General features: G+C 37.7%; 1 protein-coding gene across 1 annotated transcript in view; it reads right to left on the bottom strand.

The window, feature by feature from the left end:
• Positions 1-20,414, bottom strand: part of LOC140161840 (GLIPR1-like protein 1) — a 157,314-nt gene that overhangs the window by 131,322 nt on the left and 5,578 nt on the right. Inside the window, exons 3-6 of the mRNA XM_072185135.1 lie at positions 19,625-19,773; positions 18,328-18,540; positions 12,370-12,473; positions 10,764-10,861 (exon numbers count right to left, since the gene is read on the bottom strand). Coding sequence (XP_072041236.1) covers positions 10,764-10,861; positions 12,370-12,473; positions 18,328-18,540; positions 19,625-19,773 — 564 coding nt within the window. The remainder of the gene's footprint in view (positions 1-10,763; positions 10,862-12,369; positions 12,474-18,327; positions 18,541-19,624; positions 19,774-20,414) is intronic.

Below are 20,414 nucleotides of genomic sequence, written 5' to 3'. Positions count from 1 at the left end.
TTAAAATGAATCAAGAATAGGGAATGTCACAAACAAGTTATTTAATTTGTTATTCGATCATGTTTATTCAGTCCATGACATGAACGGTATACGGTAGCAGCAATCATTTGCGCATGGAATTGATCCCAGCGCGAAATTCAAACTCAATTACCCAGTTATACCCAGCCAGCCTGACTGATTTTGTCAAAAATTTACGGAACATTTTCGTGTTGACAATAATTCTATTATTTCTAATATATAGAAGGAATCAGCAACTTGAAGATTCTTCTCATTTCAAGCTTTATTGTGAAAATCAGACTTGCCGGGCAGCTTGCAAAGTACAGGAAGCAAGTCTTGTTTACGTGTTTCCGAGTAGGATCACGTGACTGCGAACCCTGAGCTTACGTCACGAGCATTCTCAAGGTCAAAGACGATTGATTTGGGTGCTTTTTGGGCGCCTTAAAAAAGACCAAAAATTCATTCATTTTTTTAATTTTTCAGCTTTATTTGCCATCAAAAAATTATTTTTAATATCCTGATATCATAAGCTTTCCATTGATATATAACTTTATTTTCAATGAGGTTCACCTTTAAAAATATGGTCTGCCATAGACACTGTATTATTTTGCCCTATATGAAGAACGTGACGCCTTAGGTCAATATATCTATACCCGGAGATATATGCATCGTTCGAGTGCTCATGATTATGAATACTTAGATTATTATTATTATCATCATTTATTAATATTTCTAACAAAACATTATATATAATGTTCAATTGTAGACCTGAGTAATACCAATAGCTATCATACTTATAAAATGTATGTACACTGTCAGGATTGGACTGAAATTCCCAACCGACGCTAAGCAAAGCCACGCAGCAATAATGTGAACAACAAAGAGACGGAATAATGTCACGCAACAAAAGGATTATAATAAATACTTCAAAAAAAAGTTCTCTTATACGCATGAAAAATAAATAAATATCACAAAGGCAATAATGGTTAAATATATTATGACTAGTCAGATGAAACTAATTAATGAGTATACTCAATTTAATCATTCGCGATAAAAAAATATACCAAGTGCACTTGGAAAGGATACGTTTTAAACGTCGTTACATGACTAGAGTTCCATCACAACATTGTCGGTTATACAGTGCGTTGAATCCATTCTCTATGATGCCACACACGTAGCCACGCCTAGTTCAACCAACGGTTAATTACATGGAATGCAGAATGTCGACGAAAACAACAGTTCCCAACGTCCAAGTCCAAGAGTAGAGTATACACACCCATGTACGGGTGTATAAATACAATTAATGAATCCGTGACTAGGATTTGTTTTCAAGTTCATATGATAAACTTCACACAATATTCTATCTGGAAGACTAATTCATATTTCCAAATGAGCCACAGAATTTACTACTGACTTCTTTCTTTGATTAATGAAAGATATGGAACTTCTTTACAACCTTCACACACGGCTAGTTCCACAAGAATGTTTTAAATTCCTGAAGTTTATGTCTCTACAGCAGGATGATTTAAATTGTCAATCTCGACACAAAATTACATGATATGTTGAACACCAATTCAACTATGTTTAATTTGGAACTTTATACTGAATGCAGAATTTATCACACTATGAAAATCTAAATTTGATTTTCCCGCCAAAACTATAATTTAACTATCACAAGCAAAGCTTTCTTTAAATAACTAATTCATCATTAAATCCATTATAATTTACAAACAATATTATTCTACTTACACGAACAATGTCTTAAACCAGCATGGTTCTCACAAAGTTGGAAAAGTTAAAGTGTCAGCTTCAACCACGACGACCATTTTAAACTTCGCCAAACCCGACTCAAACACAAGGCACAAATTAGCTTCTATTGCTGATTCTAGCTTCCATAAGACCTGGTATATCTTTCTGTATGAAGCATCGCAAACTGGTAAAGCCTTTTTTAGCCATACGATGTTAGAATAGAGAAATATCCATCATGCTGAATAAAACAGCATTTCACTTCCTCAGTGAAATGGGCAGCAGATCTTATCTCAATCAGATGTTAAAATTGAATGCCCAGATATTCTGTGAACATGCATCCACAAGCCAAAGACTAATTTACATGACACACAAAAATCTGAATATTGACAATACCTAAAGAATTGTCCACAAAAGAAATGGACTGACCTAGGATCCAGGTCTGACCACTACATACAATACACACCACATCTAGATTGCAAGCTTCAGTGCACATACCTGCTACTAGATTTAAGGGATCATGACATTAAGGTGAAATACCCAGAAAACAATCCACTTTTATTTTAAGGGATCAACTCCAATTATGACATTTACGTCCCCCTTAAACAAATTGTGGCTACACAATTTTCATATAACATACACAATCACCACTTAAAATAAGTGGATTTACATTTTCCACAACTTACCATCTACCACTTAACCTTAAGCGGATTTACAGTTGTAACTGTGACCTGTCTTCACCAAGAAGAAATATACTCAAAATTACTTTTCACATGACTCTTACCTTCTCCAATGTACATTGCACAAATTCTACCTTTGAATTTCCAATGCTACACAAAATACACATCACCTTATTCATGTGAAATCCTGCTCATGTAGTCTGCGCCAATGTTGTCACTTCCCTTGATTGCCTCAATCCTGTAGTGATATGGTTGCAATGACAATGCCCAGCGCATTATCCGACCATTTGCAACTTTGGAACGCTTCACACATAGCAGTGGTTGATGATCTGTTTCTAAGACAAAGTCTCGTCCGTACAAATAAAGTTCTAACTTGCGAATTGCCCATACAACGGCAAGACACTCTTTCTCCATTATCGCATATCCTCTCTGTGCTTTGTTCAACTTCTTACTTAAATATGCAAGTGGAAATTTGACACCTTCGAACTCCTGGAACAGGACAGCTCCGATCGCTACATCACTTGCATCTGTGCGTAGAATGAATTGACGATGGAAGTCTGGTAGATGTAGAATGGGTGCTTTTCCAAGCATACTCTTGAGGGTCTGAAATGCTAATTCTTGGCTTCTCTCCCAGTTGATTTTCGTTGGTTCACCAGCTTTCGTCTTGTCTGTCAATGGTACCGCTATGGCTCCAAAGTTCGGAATGTACTGTCTGTAGAAACCGGCAAGACCCAAAAACGACTTCAGCTGTGTTTTGGTCACAGGACGTGGAGCCTTCTGTATGACCTCCAACTTATCTAGATTTGGATGACGACATCCCTTCTCAACAGTATGACCTAGGAATTCGACACGTTCAAAGCCGATATAGCACTTTGAAGGTTTAGCAGTCAAGTTCGCATCTCTAAGCCTCTTCATAAGTTCATTCAGTTTCTCCAAGTGTTCTTCCCAAGTGACTGTATACACTAATATGTCATCTATGTAGTTTACTACTTTGTCAAGATTATTCAACAATTTCCTCATAATCCTAGAAAATGTCGCAGGAGCGTTGACGAGCCCGAACGGCATTCTCCGGTATTGATACAACTGATCAAAAGCAAGGAACGCAGTAAGCGGTTTGGCATTCTCAGTCAGTGGAACCTGCCAATAACCCTTACTGAGGTCTAACTTTGAGAAATACTGTGCATCTCCCAGTTGATCAAAGATTTCTTGAGGAGAAGGAATCCCCTCTGCGTCAAATTCGGTAATCGCATTAATTTTGCGAGTGTCACAACATATTCGATTCTTACCATCAGCTTTCTTAACGACAACCAGCGGCGATGCATATGGACTAGTTGATGGTTCGATCACATCCAACTCCAACATTGTTTTGATTTCCTCCTTCACCGAGTCTCGTAAGGCATATGGAATAGGATATGGCTTAGTACGAACCGGTGTACTATCCGTAAGTTTGATATCATGCGAACCTAGATGAGTAAACCCTGGTTTGTCGGTTAGTACACTACTATAGTTACCTAGCAATCTCTTCACTTCCAAACTCTGCTCTTCTGTCAAGTCTTGGTTGATATGTACATCAGCTATGGTTTCTTCAGCCTGAAAAGATGGAATCTGTAGAAGATCTTCATTTGTCAAAGACACATCATCTTCCTCTGACATTTCTAACTCTTCTTGTACTTCACTTTCAATGATGGCACTACACGCAATCTGTAAAAGACCAGCCACTACCTTGGATGGTTGATCAGTATCTCTACGAAAATACTTCTTCAGTAAATTAGCATGAAATGTCTTCACCTTGGTACCAAAATCCACCTTGTAATCCATACTACCTACTTTACCTACCACAGGAAATGGACCCTTCCAATGTAATAGAAGTTTGTTATGGTCTGTAGAGAGCAACAACAATACCTCATCTCCGACATCAAATTTCCGAGCCTTAGCCTTTCTGTCATAGTACATCTTGTACTTACCTTGAGACTTCTTCATCTCTTCCCTAGCAAGATCGCATGTTTTCTGCAACCTATCCTGCAGATCCAGAACATACTCAAATGTGGTCTTGGTTTCTGGTTCTTCTATCTGACCTGTCCAGAACTCCTTTAACATACCAAGAGGACCTCTCACAGATCGACCATACAAAAGATCAAACGGAGAAAACCCAGTACTAGCATGAGGGGTTTCTCTGTACGCAAAAAGTAAAGCATTGATATACCTATCCCAATCACGAGGACGTTCTTCACACATCTTTCTCAGAGAAGCTTTCAACACACCATTGAACCTTTCACACATACCATTTGTCATCGGATGCCAAGCAGTTGTGGTTAACCGACGGATAGATAACAATCTATTGACTTCAGCCATCACTTCAGAAGTGAATTGTCTACCTTGATCACTAAGTACCTCACGGGGAAAACCAACTCTGGAATAAATATCCAGCAGTGCCTCTGCTACTGATATCGAATCTATGTTACGAAGCGGAACTGCCTCAGGAAACCGAGTAGCGTAATCCACTACTGTAAGGATAAAACGATGACCTCGCTCTGTAGACGGAAAAATAGGACCAACAAGATCCATTGCTATACGACTGAAGGGTACTTCGATGATCGGCTTACTACCAAGAGGAACCTTTGTTACTCTACCTTTGGGAAATGTTCGCTGACAGATATCACATGATCTACACAATCTACCAATGTCTGCTTGTGCACCAGGCCAAAAGAAATGTTTCAAGACCTTGAGAGTGGTTTTATTCACACCAGCATGTCCTCCTAAGAGCGTTTCATGAGCCAACTTCATAACTTGCATACGAAATGGTTGAGGAACAACAACTTGGTTGAGACTTTCACCAAAGTTGACAGATGGAGACTGAAATTCACGGAATAAAATACCATCCTTACACACAAACTTTGATGTACCACCACAACGACTCACCTTTACTTCACCCGATTCTGCTAACTCACGAATCTTATTCAAACTTGGATCATCAGCCTGAGCCTTTTGCAACTCATCAGCAGAAATAATCTCAGTAACTACCTTTGGTACCTTAAGAGCTTTCTTGAGTTTCTCACTTGCCACCTTTTGACTACGAGTTTGTACAGCGTTCATCACATTACTAATTTCACCATGGTCCTCGTCATCTGTGTTTACACTTGACTGACAACGTGGTTTCCAATCAGGATCAGGATCCTTAGGTTCACGTACCCCACGAAGATTATTACCCAAAATCAAATCATACACAGGATCATTCATCACCAGAGCATGAACATGACCAGTGAAATATGGTGTATCAACATCCAGACATGCAACAGGAAAAGTTCTCACCGTACCATCAATAAGACGACATTTGTCATATACTCCAGTAAATTTCTCTTCTGGCACAAGTCTCTTCCTTACAGCTACCGCGTCACACCCTGAATCTCTCATCACCTGAACCTCCTTACTACCAAGAAAACCTTGAACAACCGGCATATCCTCTACTAAATTATCACTACACGCAGCACTCGCAAGAGGAAGTTTATGACCACAAGACATCGTTACATACGCATCGTCTGATTTCACACCTTCACCATACATTTCATTTGAGACCAGCACACAAGAAGATGCAGTCTGCACTCTGTTCTGTCCACAAGACTCGCAACTACATGCAGTGCAAAGAGAAGATGAAGTATCAGTCTGATTTAACTTCTTACCTTGTTTACCTGATTTGTGTCCATGTGATGCACTTCCCTGTAAACTAGCAGCTTTCAAAGTAGGTCTAGTGCGGCGATAACAGTCTTTAGCCATGTGTCCTACTTTGTCACAAATAAAACACCTTCGTTGGTTATCTCCAGTATTCGTACTTTGCTTTGGATTAGTACCATGAGTGGGAGGGGTAGTGTTAGTCTTCTTACCGGAAGATTGTTGACCCTTTTGATGTGGTAACTTACCTCCAAAGGAAGCATTCCATCCACCTCTCGCCTCTATGTACTGTTCAGCCAATTGAGTCATTTCGGCAACATTTTTAGGTTTCCTTTCTTTTAAGAACAACGCCATGTCTTTGTTACAGCCAGCTACAAATTGCTCACGTATTAACAAGTCCGATAACCCAGCAAAATTCTTGGTTACAGCAGCCAGTTCTACCCACCTAATCAGATAGTTCTCCAATCTTGTTGCGAACTGTGGAGCACTTTCTGTTTGTTCGGGTTTAGCTGAACGGAACTTACTTCTAAATCCATCTTCGGTCATTTGATATGCTTTGAGTAATTCAGATTTTAGAACATCATAAGTATCAGTTGGCGCAAGCCTAGCATAAGTATCTAAACCCTTCCCATGCAACAATGCACTAAGATTTAAAGCCCAGTCATCCCTGTCCCATTTATTTGATTCCGCGTACCTTTCAAATCTTTGTAAGTAAGCATCAATGTCATCCTTATCCTCACGGAATTCTGGTAATTTGGGAATTTTTGCTTTACCCTGGCCTGCAGATGCATGTTCTGTTTTAATGCCCTTAGCTGCATTTTCTTTCCTTAGTTCCTCAATTCTTAATTGCAATACAAGTGCCTCTTTCTCATATTCGCGCTGTGCTGCACGTTCATCTCGTGCAAGGTCACGCTGCGTCTTGACAAATTGTTTTAGGTCCTCCCCTGTATAACCCATCTTTTCTCCTGACAAAATTAATTTATCAGTATCCATGATTGGTAAAAAATGACTGCAATAGAGCGCAACCAGAAATTCAATGCACAAATCGTATAAGAAGCAGAATTGCAAATGAGCCTATTGAACCTGAATAACTTGCTGACACTATTTTGACACAACCAAACACTCTTCCAACAATGCGCAGAAATACGGACAAAATAGTCATCAATCTTGTTCACAAAATAACTGGTAACTTTTGCTATTAGCTTTGTTTTTATTTCCCGGACGAGCCCCCACAAATGTCAGGATTGGACTGAAATTCCCAACCGACGCTAAGCAAAGCCACGCAGCAATAATGTGAACAACAAAGAGACGGAATAATGTCACGCAACAAAAGGATTATAATAAATACTTCAAAAAAAGTTCTCTTATACGCATGAAAAATAAATAAATATCACAAAGGCAATAATGGTTAAATATATTATGACTAGTCAGATGAAACTAATTAATGAGTATACTCAATTTAATCATTCGCGATAAAAAAAATATACCAAGTGCACTTGGAAAGGATACGTTTTAAACGTCGTTACATGACTAGAGTTCCATCACAACATTGTCGGTTATACAGTGCGTTGAATCCATTCTCTATGATGCCACACACGTAGCCACGCCTAGTTCAACCAACGGTTAATTACATGGAATGCAGAATGTCGACGAAAACAACAGTTCCCAACGTCCAAGTCCAAGAGTAGAGTATACACACCCATGTACGGGTGTATAAATACAATTAATGAATCCGTGACTAGGATTTGTTTTCAAGTTCATATGATAAACTTCACACAATATTCTATCTGGAAGACTAATTCATATTTCCAAATGAGCCACAGAATTTACTACTGACTTCTTTCTTTGATTAATGAAAGATATGGAACTTCTTTACAACCTTCACACACGGCTAGTTCCACAAGAATGTTTTAAATTCCTGAAGTTTATGTCTCTACAGCAGGATGATTTAAATTGTCAATCTCGACACAAAATTACATGATATGTTGAACACCAATTCAACTATGTTTAATTTGGAACTTTATACTGAATGCAGAATTTATCACACTATGAAAATCTAAATTTGATTTTCCCGCCAAAACTATAATTTAACTATCACAAGCAAAGCTTTCTTTAAATAACTAATTCATCATTAAATCCATTATAATTTACAAACAATATTATTCTACTTACACGAACAATGTCTTAAACCAGCATGGTTCTCACAAAGTTGGAAAAGTTAAAGTGTCAGCTTCAACCACGACGACCATTTTAAACTTCGCCAAACCCGACTCAAACACAAGGCACAAATTAGCTTCTATTGCTGATTCTAGCTTCCATAAGACCTGGTATATCTTTCTGTATGAAGCATCGCAAACTGGTAAAGCCTTTTTAGCCATACGATGTTAGAATAGAGAAATATCCATCATGCTGAATAAAACAGCATTTCACTTCCTCAGTGAAATGGGCAGCAGATCTTATCTCAATCAGATGTTAAAATTGAATGCCCAGATATTCTGTGAACATGCATCCACAAGCCAAAGACTAATTTACATGACACACAAAAAATCTGAATATTGACAATACCTAAAGAATTGTCCACAAAAGAAATGGACTGACCTAGGATCCAGGTCTGACCACTACATACAATACACACACCACATCTAGATTGCAAGCTTCAGTGCACATACCTGCAACTAGATTTAAGGGATCATGACATTAAGGTGAAATACCCAGAAAACAATCCACTTTTATTTTAAGGGATCAACTCCAATTATGACATACACATAATTATAATTATATTTTTTTAGCAATTTTTAACATAAATTTTCGTTTCTATATCAAATCATTACTATTTTCCTGCTTTATTTTGGTAATTTTTTATGTGTGCAAGTTGAAAGCGCTATTTACATATATTTCATAGTTTAAATTAGAGGTAAATATGAGTTATATATTACACTTTATGATAAAAAGTTGTATTCTTTTTGCTGATGTTCTAAAACCTTTAAACATGTGTCTTCCCCTTGCAAAGATGCAAACAAGATTTAAGATAAATAGCGTCATCGTTGTTCAACTTTTCTTTAAAAATGACTCCGTTATAATGTCATCAAATAACCGTGTTTCAACATTATTTTTACAGTCTCCTGTAAGGTAATGAGGTAATTTTAAAAGTACTCTATAAGCAAGATAAGCCTACTTACTTTGACAAGATGTTCCCAACCATCCGTTCTGACAAGAACATGTGCATTCATTGGCATTCGGAGTTCCATCATGCTGACACTTATTGGGACAATCTGAGAAGAAGCATTAAGAACAGACTTGATTAGGTACACTCTAATAAAATGTGTGTTTGACTGGCTACTCCATCTGACAAAGGTAGAAATATTATAGTTCAGCCATAATATAGTCAAGGACGTTTTGTCGGTACAACTGCGTCTTCAATTGCCGATGACGTTGAATAAGGAATAGTTTGCACTATCTAAAAGGTTTTGTTATTGCTGAAATCAATAAAGATTAGCCCCATTTCTGCCTACAGGGCCTATTGACCACAACCTATTTTATGATGTTACGAAACAGCCTAGATGGTGAGAACTATTCCTTATTTGAGACAGAGAAATAAAGTTTAATCTATGTGGTAAATTAAATATGAGCAAGGTTTTTAAGTCAAGTCAACACATACATAAATGACAGCCAGTGAAAAAATTTCACTGGATAGTCAGTGAAATTTTTTCACTGGCTGTCATTTATGTATGTGTTGACTTGACTTAAAAACCTGCTCATATTCCTATTTGAGTTCATTTTACATGACAAAGATGACCATTATCATTGAAATCGGATCACTTTCGGTTTTTGACCATTCTGTGGCCAAAACAACATGACCACCCCCCAAAAAACCCATAAGAATACTTTGGCGTGGTTTTGACAACATTTGAACAATTTAGAAATTTGAACCCTGTTGTATGAAACTTGACCCGTGTTGACCTCGAGGTTCATCTTTTTTAATTTGTTAACATAGCTTATCATTGTCTACGCATTTTTCTGATCTAGAAGTTGATTTCCTAAGGCGCACGATAGCCCCGTTCCGACTAGGCCATTACTGCGGTGTCCCCGACGTAAAACTGCGGTGTCCCAGAGTCGGGGGTTGCATCAATTACTTGTTAGTGTTCTATACAGAATAATTGTACACAATACACAGCTGTGGTTCCGTCAATAGAGGGCCAAATACATGTACAGTAAACGCTTCTCGTGAATTGGTGTATATGCTACCTAATCCCCTAATGTGAAAGCATAAGCGTGTACATTTCTCTTTTTATAAAAGTAGTTAATTTATGTAAAATCACAATTTCTATCATTCTTACCGCATGTGATGCCGTCTTTTTACAATCTCCTGAAATGTACACAAAGTAAGTGAAAATACAATGTAATTTTATTTAATTGAAATACGTTCAGTATACTGTGTACACAATAGGCATAGTTAGATTTGTTAAATGCGTTCCTTGGAAGGCGATGATAAAGACTAACAAAAAAGAGGGGCAGTGTTAGAAGCAAAGTTACAGTTGTCTCTACACAGTTGAGCGCATAGCATCATAGCAAACTGCCCCATAACCCCCCTCTCTTCGACAACACCTTACGTCGTAAGGTAACCTTAACCTTAGGCAACATCACTGATATTAAAATTGATTGACATCTACTTACTGCATTTGTTTTCATAGCACCAACCCGCTCCAGATCTACACCCTGCACAGCTGGGTCCTTCCTCGTATGGTCTGGTTGTTTTTGTGTTTAGATTGCCCCTAAAAGTTAGAAACAATTTCCCGTTATATTTTGTGAAATTTAAATTGTTATTTACTTACCACGGTTGATCAATGATCATTTACTAATTTTTCTAATAAAACAGTATTATAATATTCAATTCTAGACCTGAATAATACCAACAGCTATCACACTAATAAACTGTATATACACATATATTTGTAGCAATGTTTAACATAGATGTTTTTTCACCCTTGTAAAGATGCAAACAAGATTTTAGATAAATAGCGCTACCATTGTTCAACTTCTCTTAGAAATTACTCACTTTTACATGTCATCAAACGACCGACACACCATATTCATCCACACACACCGCTACACCACACACACTTTCCAAACCAACCCACGGCATACACAGACACCCCTACTCGCCCACCCCATCCTCAAACATCCCCCCGTGTGACCCCCCCCCTCAATCATTGACAATTTAGGGATTCAATCATGTTTCACCGTTGTTCATCACCGATTGATTAACAACGAAACAAGCTAAAGATGTCTAATTCACATCATTCGGAATGTCCGTTTGTCATTAACACTCAACCTTACAAAAATATCGCAGTATTTCTCTGTTGATATCATTAAAACTAAAGAATAAAGCGGTAATATTTAGCTGCTACCGCCAACAGAAGAGAGTTTGTTCCAGACATGACGAATTTTACGCGCTCATGCGTAACGCGTACGCGTAACCTTGCGTTCGCGTATACGCTATTGAACTGTGGATTCATCACGGATTAACAACGGTTGGCTCCTGTACAAAGGTATTGGAAGAGTTGTTGAAATACCAGTATTAATGTGAGGTCCTTTAATGAGAGGCCGCTCCTCATTTTATACAAGGTCTAGATTGCTCTTACGGGTCATCTCGTGGAACTTCCACCAATACCTTATGAGGTTCATATCACACTTACATACTTTTTCCTTATGGGGGAATATGAGTTTTGCCCATTCCTATAACCTCGTCCGCTGGGGCCCGGCCGATCTGGGACTTCTTCTAAAAGGGTCATTTCTGTAAGTTTCAGGTCTAAGGAATCTTATTAATATTGGTTAAGGATCATGTCTTTGTCGGGTACTGGTGATTTCCACCAACCTTATTCCTTGTAGAATATGAGTATGCCTATTTTTATACATTTCAATGACATCACCGCTCTGATGTCCGGATCTGGGGCCTCTTCTAACAGAGTCATTTCTACAAATTTCAGATCATGAAATGGCAAAACCGGGTTGACAGAGATGGCGCACGCCACCCAAAAATCCGACCGACCGACCCTACTTGAAAGGCACGTCCACCCGTATATAGAACAGGTCTTCAGGAGTAATCAGTACAAGGCATTTTTCACACAACACAAGCAATCACACACTTTAAATCGAAGTGTACCAGCCACATGGCGAAATAATCTGAAGGTACACTATTTTGCCCCGGTATTTTGCCCTTTATGAGCGACACACAAACATACATGGCGAAGTCTCTAGGCCTAATTTAATGTATACTTACATTGGTGAATAATTACAAATCAAGACCCACCCACTGGCATTACCCTCATATGTAGGGCATAACGCTACACCACATCCAACACGGGTTGACTTTGCCCACACAACCTTTATAAAAGAATCAGATTAGTTTTTATTTATATAGAATACGTAATATGCCAATAGTATTTCTTATTTGCATAAATGTTTGTTATCATGGTTATAGTGTATATAACCCATCCTCCTCACTGATTTTTAACCCCCACCCCAAATAAATTGATGATGTCAGAATTATTATTGCTATTTGAGTTTTCCCGGGAGCGATCACTACGGGAAGAATCGCTGAACAGGTTACTTAGTAGATAACGGGTGAGAAACAGACCATTGCCAAAGATAATCTGTGTCTTGTTGAGGTATGGTGAGCATGTTAGTCGCTCGGAAGGCGAGACCCCGTAAGTCGAGCCTTCAGCCACTAACATGTCACGATTACCGAATAATAAGAAAGAAAACGGGCCCATGGTCGGAACCTGAATCCAGTTTAAAATCAAACCATAAAGGGGTGAATATATATATATAAGAAAATATCCAAAATTTGTTTCACTCTGTACTAATACTACGGGTATTTCATACCTTACACCTGTCACGCATTTCCTTCGTATTATTGACAGCAAGTCCTAATTTCGACATTACTATTCTGTCGGTCCGTGTCACGTCACTTCCGGTTGATGATGTTCGAGTGAAAATAAGTCCCTGATTCGATTTTTGTTGATGATTTCTGTCATTGGTGTTATGTAAATTTCGATCACAAAATTTCGGTCAGTGGAATCAAACAACCGTTTCTAAATCTTCAGAGTGCAAGAAACTTACTTGATTTACCGTTTATATACTGACAAACTTAAAATTAAATTCCATGGTCGAGTGTCGTTTTTTCCGAAATTGAACGTCACTCCAACAACATCGCTATGTAGCCTCCTTCACAGTCGGTTTCTGTTGTTCATAACAAACCGTGGGCCACATGCAGTTTGGGCCCGAGACTAGAGATAGACCGACAGAATTGCAAAAGTCATTTCCAAATTAACTTAGTAGAATTTTTTTCATATCACTGGTGCCTGATGGGAAATACCCGTCCGCCATTTCATAAACCGAATCGTTTTCGAGTGGTTTGTGCCCTGATGTATATCGGGGGCGCGCTGTACTCTCATTGAATAGATAAAGTTCTTAAAACTAACGGCGTCGTTATTCGCCAACTTGATCAATGGGGTCGAATATGAATTTTCATAACGGATCATAACGGATCGATAGCTAGCAAACCAACAGGATTTGTTATAATGTTTGCGTTGCTTATAGAACAACCGGGAATTTAGTGTCACCCCCTTGCATATACGTCAAAATAAATGAGTTTATTGTACTGGTTCATTCATTTTCCAACAGACAAAATGGAAACGCTGCTGTATTATCTGGTAAAACCTGACATTACGTTTGGGAATTGGAAAGAACCTTCTGTTAAATCATGCATGACTCAATTACAAATCTCTACATCCCTTTCTTCTTGTCTATTGATATTTTGAATAGTGTTTATCTTTCCCTAATAGATAGCGCCCTGATCGATTCTTCCTGCATATCAATATGCTTCATTTACATTACATTACAGAGATCGGACACTAATCCCTACCATAACAAACCATGTATAGACTCTACATGCAAATACAGGTGATATAACAGGTCTATATTACAGGATTAGATTAGTAAACTATGATCTATTTGCAAGTATTATATTGATTGAGCAGGAAAGATTTGATACTATTTTTTTGTATAGTAGTCTAGTTGCCGGCATGCGTTATTTCTTTCTGCAACCATAATGGGCCACAATGCGATAACACATAGTACATACATGTAATTAATAGGCCTATGAGGCTAGATATAACACGAGTTTATTACCATTATTATTTCCTCTTACTTAATACAATAAAAAGAAATCGATAGAATTAAAATTCTATAACGGTTTACCTGGGGTTCGAACCCACAACCTTTGTATCCATAGTCTAATGCCTACACGACTGTGCTATGATTTGTTGTGCCAGAAAGGTGTTTGTTTATGATACTTATTGATTACGGAATAAACTGCATACACACAATATACTATTACTAGTATAATAAATACGAATATAATCCTAACCCTAACCCTAACCCTAATCCCTAACCCTAACCCTAACCCTAACCCTTACCCTAACCCTAACCCTAACCCTAACCCCCTAACCCTAACCCTAACCCTAACCCTAACCCTAACCCCTAACCCCTAACCCTAACCCCTAACCCCTAACCCTAACCATAAGACCCTAACCTTAAGACCCTAACCCTGACAATAATGAACCTTGCCTCGGACTATGCGGTTAGTGATATATTGCGGCCCATTATGGTTGCAGAAAGAAATTATTTATGTCCTCTTTTGCACAATTACTGTATTTTTGTGGGACCTGAATTTTAAATTTTTATGATGATGACATAGACTCGCTTGCCAGTCCTATATACGCCGTACCTATGTATATTGAGGACTGGCTTACGCCATTTTGGATGTCAATGGGAAATACACACTTAACGATTTGCGCCGGTTAGAAACTTGAAAAAAATCTTTAAAATTTCATCAATGTATATAAATGTGGTACCAACTGTATTGTGCTTGATAATTTAAGACTCGGTTGAAACAAAATTAAGGATCGAAAGCATTTAAGTGTCCAAAAAGGCAAAATTATCGTCAAAGTTCTGCCGAAATCGGCACCCTTGCGAAGGGTTCAGAATTCGAATCGGGAACGAAAATATCCGATCTTTGCGATCAAAAACACAAAATTACAACTTTAAACATACTATTGGCAAAAGACATTATTACCAAACAATATAGAATAGAAAATTTGACATCATTTTCTCAAAATAATGAACAAATTTGCTCACTAGACATCGAAAAGTACGCAATCCAATTCCCGTTCAAACGCGTGGGAAACTGAAAGTGCATAATCGTGACTAATGATGACATGTATGATGCAAACTCATAGGTGTTGTGCGTTTGGCAAGTTGGGAGGGTATGGGTTCAAAATGACCCCATAGGATTATAAAATTGCTCAAATACCTCTTTCAAATATATCAAATTATTTACATAAATAAACAAAAATAAATAAATAAATAAATAAATAAATAAATAAATAAATAAATAAATAAATAAATAAATAAACGAAAAAAATTGAACAAATTTTAGCGTAGCATTAAAATCATAAATATAACCATTGCTGGCAGGAGGACTCGAACCAACCATATTGATATCAGCAGTCTGATGCTCTACCATTGAGCTAAATGACAGCATCTAGTGATGAGAGTCGAGTTTTTAGCTTATACAGTGTTTGTCTGTGATAATGTCGCCGCGTGAAAGAAAGAAATATAAAATCTCAATTTGTAATTTAAATTTATTTGATAATTTTCTAACCTATATTTTCTTTCGAGCAGGGACAAATATTTCCCCTTTTATCTAATTTGACCGCTATATAAGAATCTATTTCTTTTATTACTGATTTGTTCCATTAAGCAATATCAAAGATTAATGTCACATCTCACAACAGATATTTAGTTGGTCTAGTGGTCTTGCACAGTGCTGTTTAACCGGGAGGTACCGAGATCGATTCCCACCTCTGCCTGCAATTTTTTTTCAAGACTTTTTTATAATAACCTGACATTCGCCGCTGTCATTTGTACTTCAGAAGCGGAGTTATAACTTGTTAAACTTTGCTCCTTCCGTAAAAGGGTACATTATTTTGGCACTACATTATTTCTTTTTTTTTTTCACATTGCTGGTATTAAATATCAAATGGTCATAATTGGCGGTCACTTCAAATCATCCCCAACTGAACTAGGTTCAGGAATTTCCTCTCATTGTTAACTGTTGGTTAACCCACCACTTGAGAATAAAGGACTATGATAGGTGCAACAGGATTACCTACGGGATTATCTCAAGGATATAATTCTGTTCTCCATCCTTTTCTTACATCTTCTTTGATATGTGCTAGTGTCAATGGTTATTGTTAAAAGGCAATAAGGTGTGTAATTGCAATATTTCCTCTGAATAGGAAAGACTCTCTACATCGAGTTATGTATGCTGGTGGTTCGCAATACTGTTATTTAAGAGAAGGTATCTTCCAAATCCAAATTCAAATGAGGGTTTCCCCCAAAATAGACCCACCTCGAAACAGTATAATACTCTTCCCATGTGTCCTGTGTTCGAGTCTAGTGACAAATACAAGTCATTTAATCAAATCAACACAGAATTGATCTCAATCTGTATTTGAAGGGTTTGGAAGTTAATTCGCTTGCATTAATCTCGCTGGAGTGTATTCACCGGGTGACTATTGTTATTAAAATGTTTCATGAATAATGCAAATTACACATAGTTGTCATCGTTTGGACTACGATCTGTTCTAATATCATGACATTTATTACTTAGTCAAATGTATATAAGCAGACATTTGAAGAACCCAGTAGTCCGGCAAGGCACGCAGAGCTGACATAGTAATTGCTCGCGGGCAACCCAAACCTCCACGTGGTGTCGGATGGGTAACGCTAACTTGGGCAATGGGGAACAGGTGTGGAAGCGAAGATTTCAGCGTAGTCGGAGACAATGTATAGTTTTGTTCACGGTCTAGCCACTTCTTCTGCTGATTCGGCCTGGTGTGGCTCTGAGAAGACACCGTTTGGTTTTTGAATTGAGTTCAAGGAAAGATAAATGAAATTAACGCACAAGCATCCGAGAGGAATTAACGCACACGCATTCGTCTGGAAACACGAACAGCATAGCATAACCAAGGTGCAGTGAAGCATATAAGTGCTCATGGTTTTGTGTGAAAACAAAGGTATTGTTCACAAGAGAATTGTACAGCTGGTGGTGCACATAGCCATAGCAGCTAAAAGCACCAACCATCTTCAAATAAAAGCAAAAGCAAAGCGAACCCAGTAACGCATTGTCCATTGGTACTCCCCATTATGGGCAAGTCACAGTAAAGCTTTGCATTCCCAGCCTCTTGACTTGTAATGAGTACCGCCGATTTCCTGCGAAGCTCTCCTGGACAGGTAGTATCCCGGGGATCTTGTCTAGTAGTTAATTTGCATAGACCGTTGAGCGTTTTTTTTTTTTTTTGGTTGGGGTGGACATAGGTAGAGGACTCGTCCAATGTTTTAATCAAGTGTGCCTAATTATTCAATTAAGTAGGCTTACTTTTAAGGGACACAAAAAGTAAAAAAGTAAATTATTCAAATATATTTAAGTACAATATGCATAAACTTGTGTAATATATTCAGTTTAGCGCTGGTGGTTTAAAATATATAAATTACAGCCCTCTATTATTTTACCCGTGAAAACGTGCAACATAAATCTAATGCGCGCGGGGGACATGAGTCGAAACTATTTTTTTTTTGCATAATGGAAAGGTCGTGGGTTCGAGCTCCGGCGACGTCATCGTGCTGTGCCCTTGAGTAAGGCACTTTATCTCGATTACTCCTCTCCACCCAGTTGCACAAATGGGTACGGCCATTCTTAAATGCTGGGCGATGCCCCACAACATTTCACGGTGACGTTTGCCCTAATCGTTAACGAAAGAAAGATGGGCACTCCGTCATGTAAAAAATGCAGGTTCGACTCCTTGACCTTTAAAAACAAGGCTATGAGGGGAAATTGACTATAGGGAGAAACAATAGCTTCCCCTTTGCGTTACCCGCCTAACTTTTAACGATTTAGCGGGCTATGTTTCTTCCTATTTAACGATAGAGAGGAACACTTCCTCTTCTCTGTAATTGAAGCACTTTTGGTTGTATTTTTTATATCTGTGGGCTGCACAGTAAATTAGCTTTTAGATGTGTTTTTTTTAGTGTGTTTGAATAAACCGTGAATAACAATAAATAATAATAAAATATCATTTTACGTACTAGAACTATAGTATTATTGACTTACTTGGGTGTAATGACCACAAACGCCCGAGCAACTATTTGCGTCGTAATTATAGTTCTTGTATTCATCATACCAACTATTGGTCGCATCAACACCAGCCTGAGGTAACTGTAAACTGCCACCGGCACCATATAGATTTTGGCCGCCTCGATCGTGTCCCTTTGTACAAGCTGCAGCCCATTGTTCAGCCGCATTAGCCTCATTGTCATCCCAATACTAGATAATTTAAAACGAAGATAAACGATTTTTTATCCATGGTGAACTTTATTGGGACAGCTACATTCTAAAAACTCCGTGGTGTCAAACACCAAGAAAGTGCTCCAGGAGGCCCACACCCACGGGTGTTGATAATACAGTGATTTCTGCTGGAGTTAACTTAATATTTTTAATGTTTACACTCATTGGTGTTAACTGCTAATTTGCCTCTGTTTGGTGTTCATTTGACACTTTCACAGTGTTCTGATTTAATAAGTCATTTTAAAAGAAAGACATCTGGACAGTGCTTATTTTTTGCAGTCACTAAATATGAAAATATTATAAACTATAACCGTGTTCATTCAAATTGCTATTGTATTGTAAGTTTATTGTGCTTGTTTGGTACATGTTTTAGTATATATATTTGGCTTTGTTTTTTTGGTAGTATTTTTGTAAGGTAGTATTTTCTCAGTTTTGTATGAGGGGTCAACATTTTGCAGGCTTATTGCCTTTCGTTGTACCTCTTCCATCTAATTGTATGTTGCTATTTTCTATTCTGTTTGTTTTTTAATCATGGAAATAAAATAACTATGAACTATGATCTATGATCTGTATGGGTCAGTGTAGATTATTATTTTCTTTGTTCGCTTACAACATCAGGGATGTTATTTAGTTTAAAGTCATAATGTACGATCTTATAATATGAATTTGGTTAATTTTTTTCAAACCTGATTTTTTTGGCATATTTGTAATGTTTACACATGTCACAACTTGCACCTAAATGGAATCAGTAGGTAAACAGAGCAAAGTTCGACATAAAGTCATAATTCAAGAAATTATGACTTTATGTCCGCCCATAGAACTGCGTGTTAAACGGCCAAAATAACAAGCAGTGTTTCTTTCACGTTACCTCGTTATTTCAGCTCAAAATGGACAGAAACCATTCCCGATCATTATTACTAGTATTATTTCAACATTTTGACAAAGTGACAAATGACAAATTTAAAATTTGAAGGAAATCGTACATTAAGCCTTTAATAATTCGTTTAGACCAACGAATAAACACACTAGAAAGGATAGACTAAACAAAGTACAAACCATTTACCATGTACTCCATATCTTCTGCTGATGGGGACACCTGACCCCTTAACTCATTATGTCTGTTTAATATGGCATCCTTCTCAGCCTTGCTTAAAGTCACTATCTTACCAGTAGTCTGTCTTTTCACGACTTCGGCGTCACCATTTGTAATATCTATCATTCACACACAATCAAAATAGGTACAGAAAACACATGGGTACATAATGTTATAATCTTTATACTATAATTTATTATAAGCCGTGTTCACACGGTCGGACATAAGTGAGTTATTACCGGTAATAAACGACTTATAACCGGTAATAGTGACTTATTACTGGTGATAAGTGACTTTTAAGTCTCTTATTACCGGTAATTATTCCGACCGTGTGAACACAACTATAGTGACATAAACATTAAAATAATAGTAGACAATAAATTACGACATAATAACTCGCATTGTTAACTTTTGTTTGGTTGATCATAGAAGTAATAAAACGGAGGTTGCACAAACGTGTTATGTAATCTTAATCTGATTCATCATGAAAAGCACATGAAAAGAAGTTAAGTCGTAATCACACGGTCGGACTTAAATCACTTATTACCGGTAATAAGTCACTGTAACCGGTTATAAGTCGCTTACCAATTATGTCCGACCGTGTAAACATGACTTTACTTGCTCACGGTGCATATGCACTCCATTCATTAGAAAGGTGCGTTGGTTATGCCCAAGTAGCATGTATTCGCCGCTACACTTTAAGTATAATTCATCAGATTTATAAAGTTTACTTCTACAGTAAGTACTGTTAAATATCAAA

This window comes from Amphiura filiformis, chromosome 10 (assembly GCF_039555335.1).
Source record: "Amphiura filiformis chromosome 10, Afil_fr2py, whole genome shotgun sequence".
NCBI lineage: Eukaryota > Metazoa > Echinodermata > Ophiuroidea > Amphilepidida > Amphiuridae > Amphiura > Amphiura filiformis.
The sequence above is the reverse complement of the archived record's forward strand: the minus strand, read 5'-3'. Positions and strand labels throughout refer to the sequence as shown.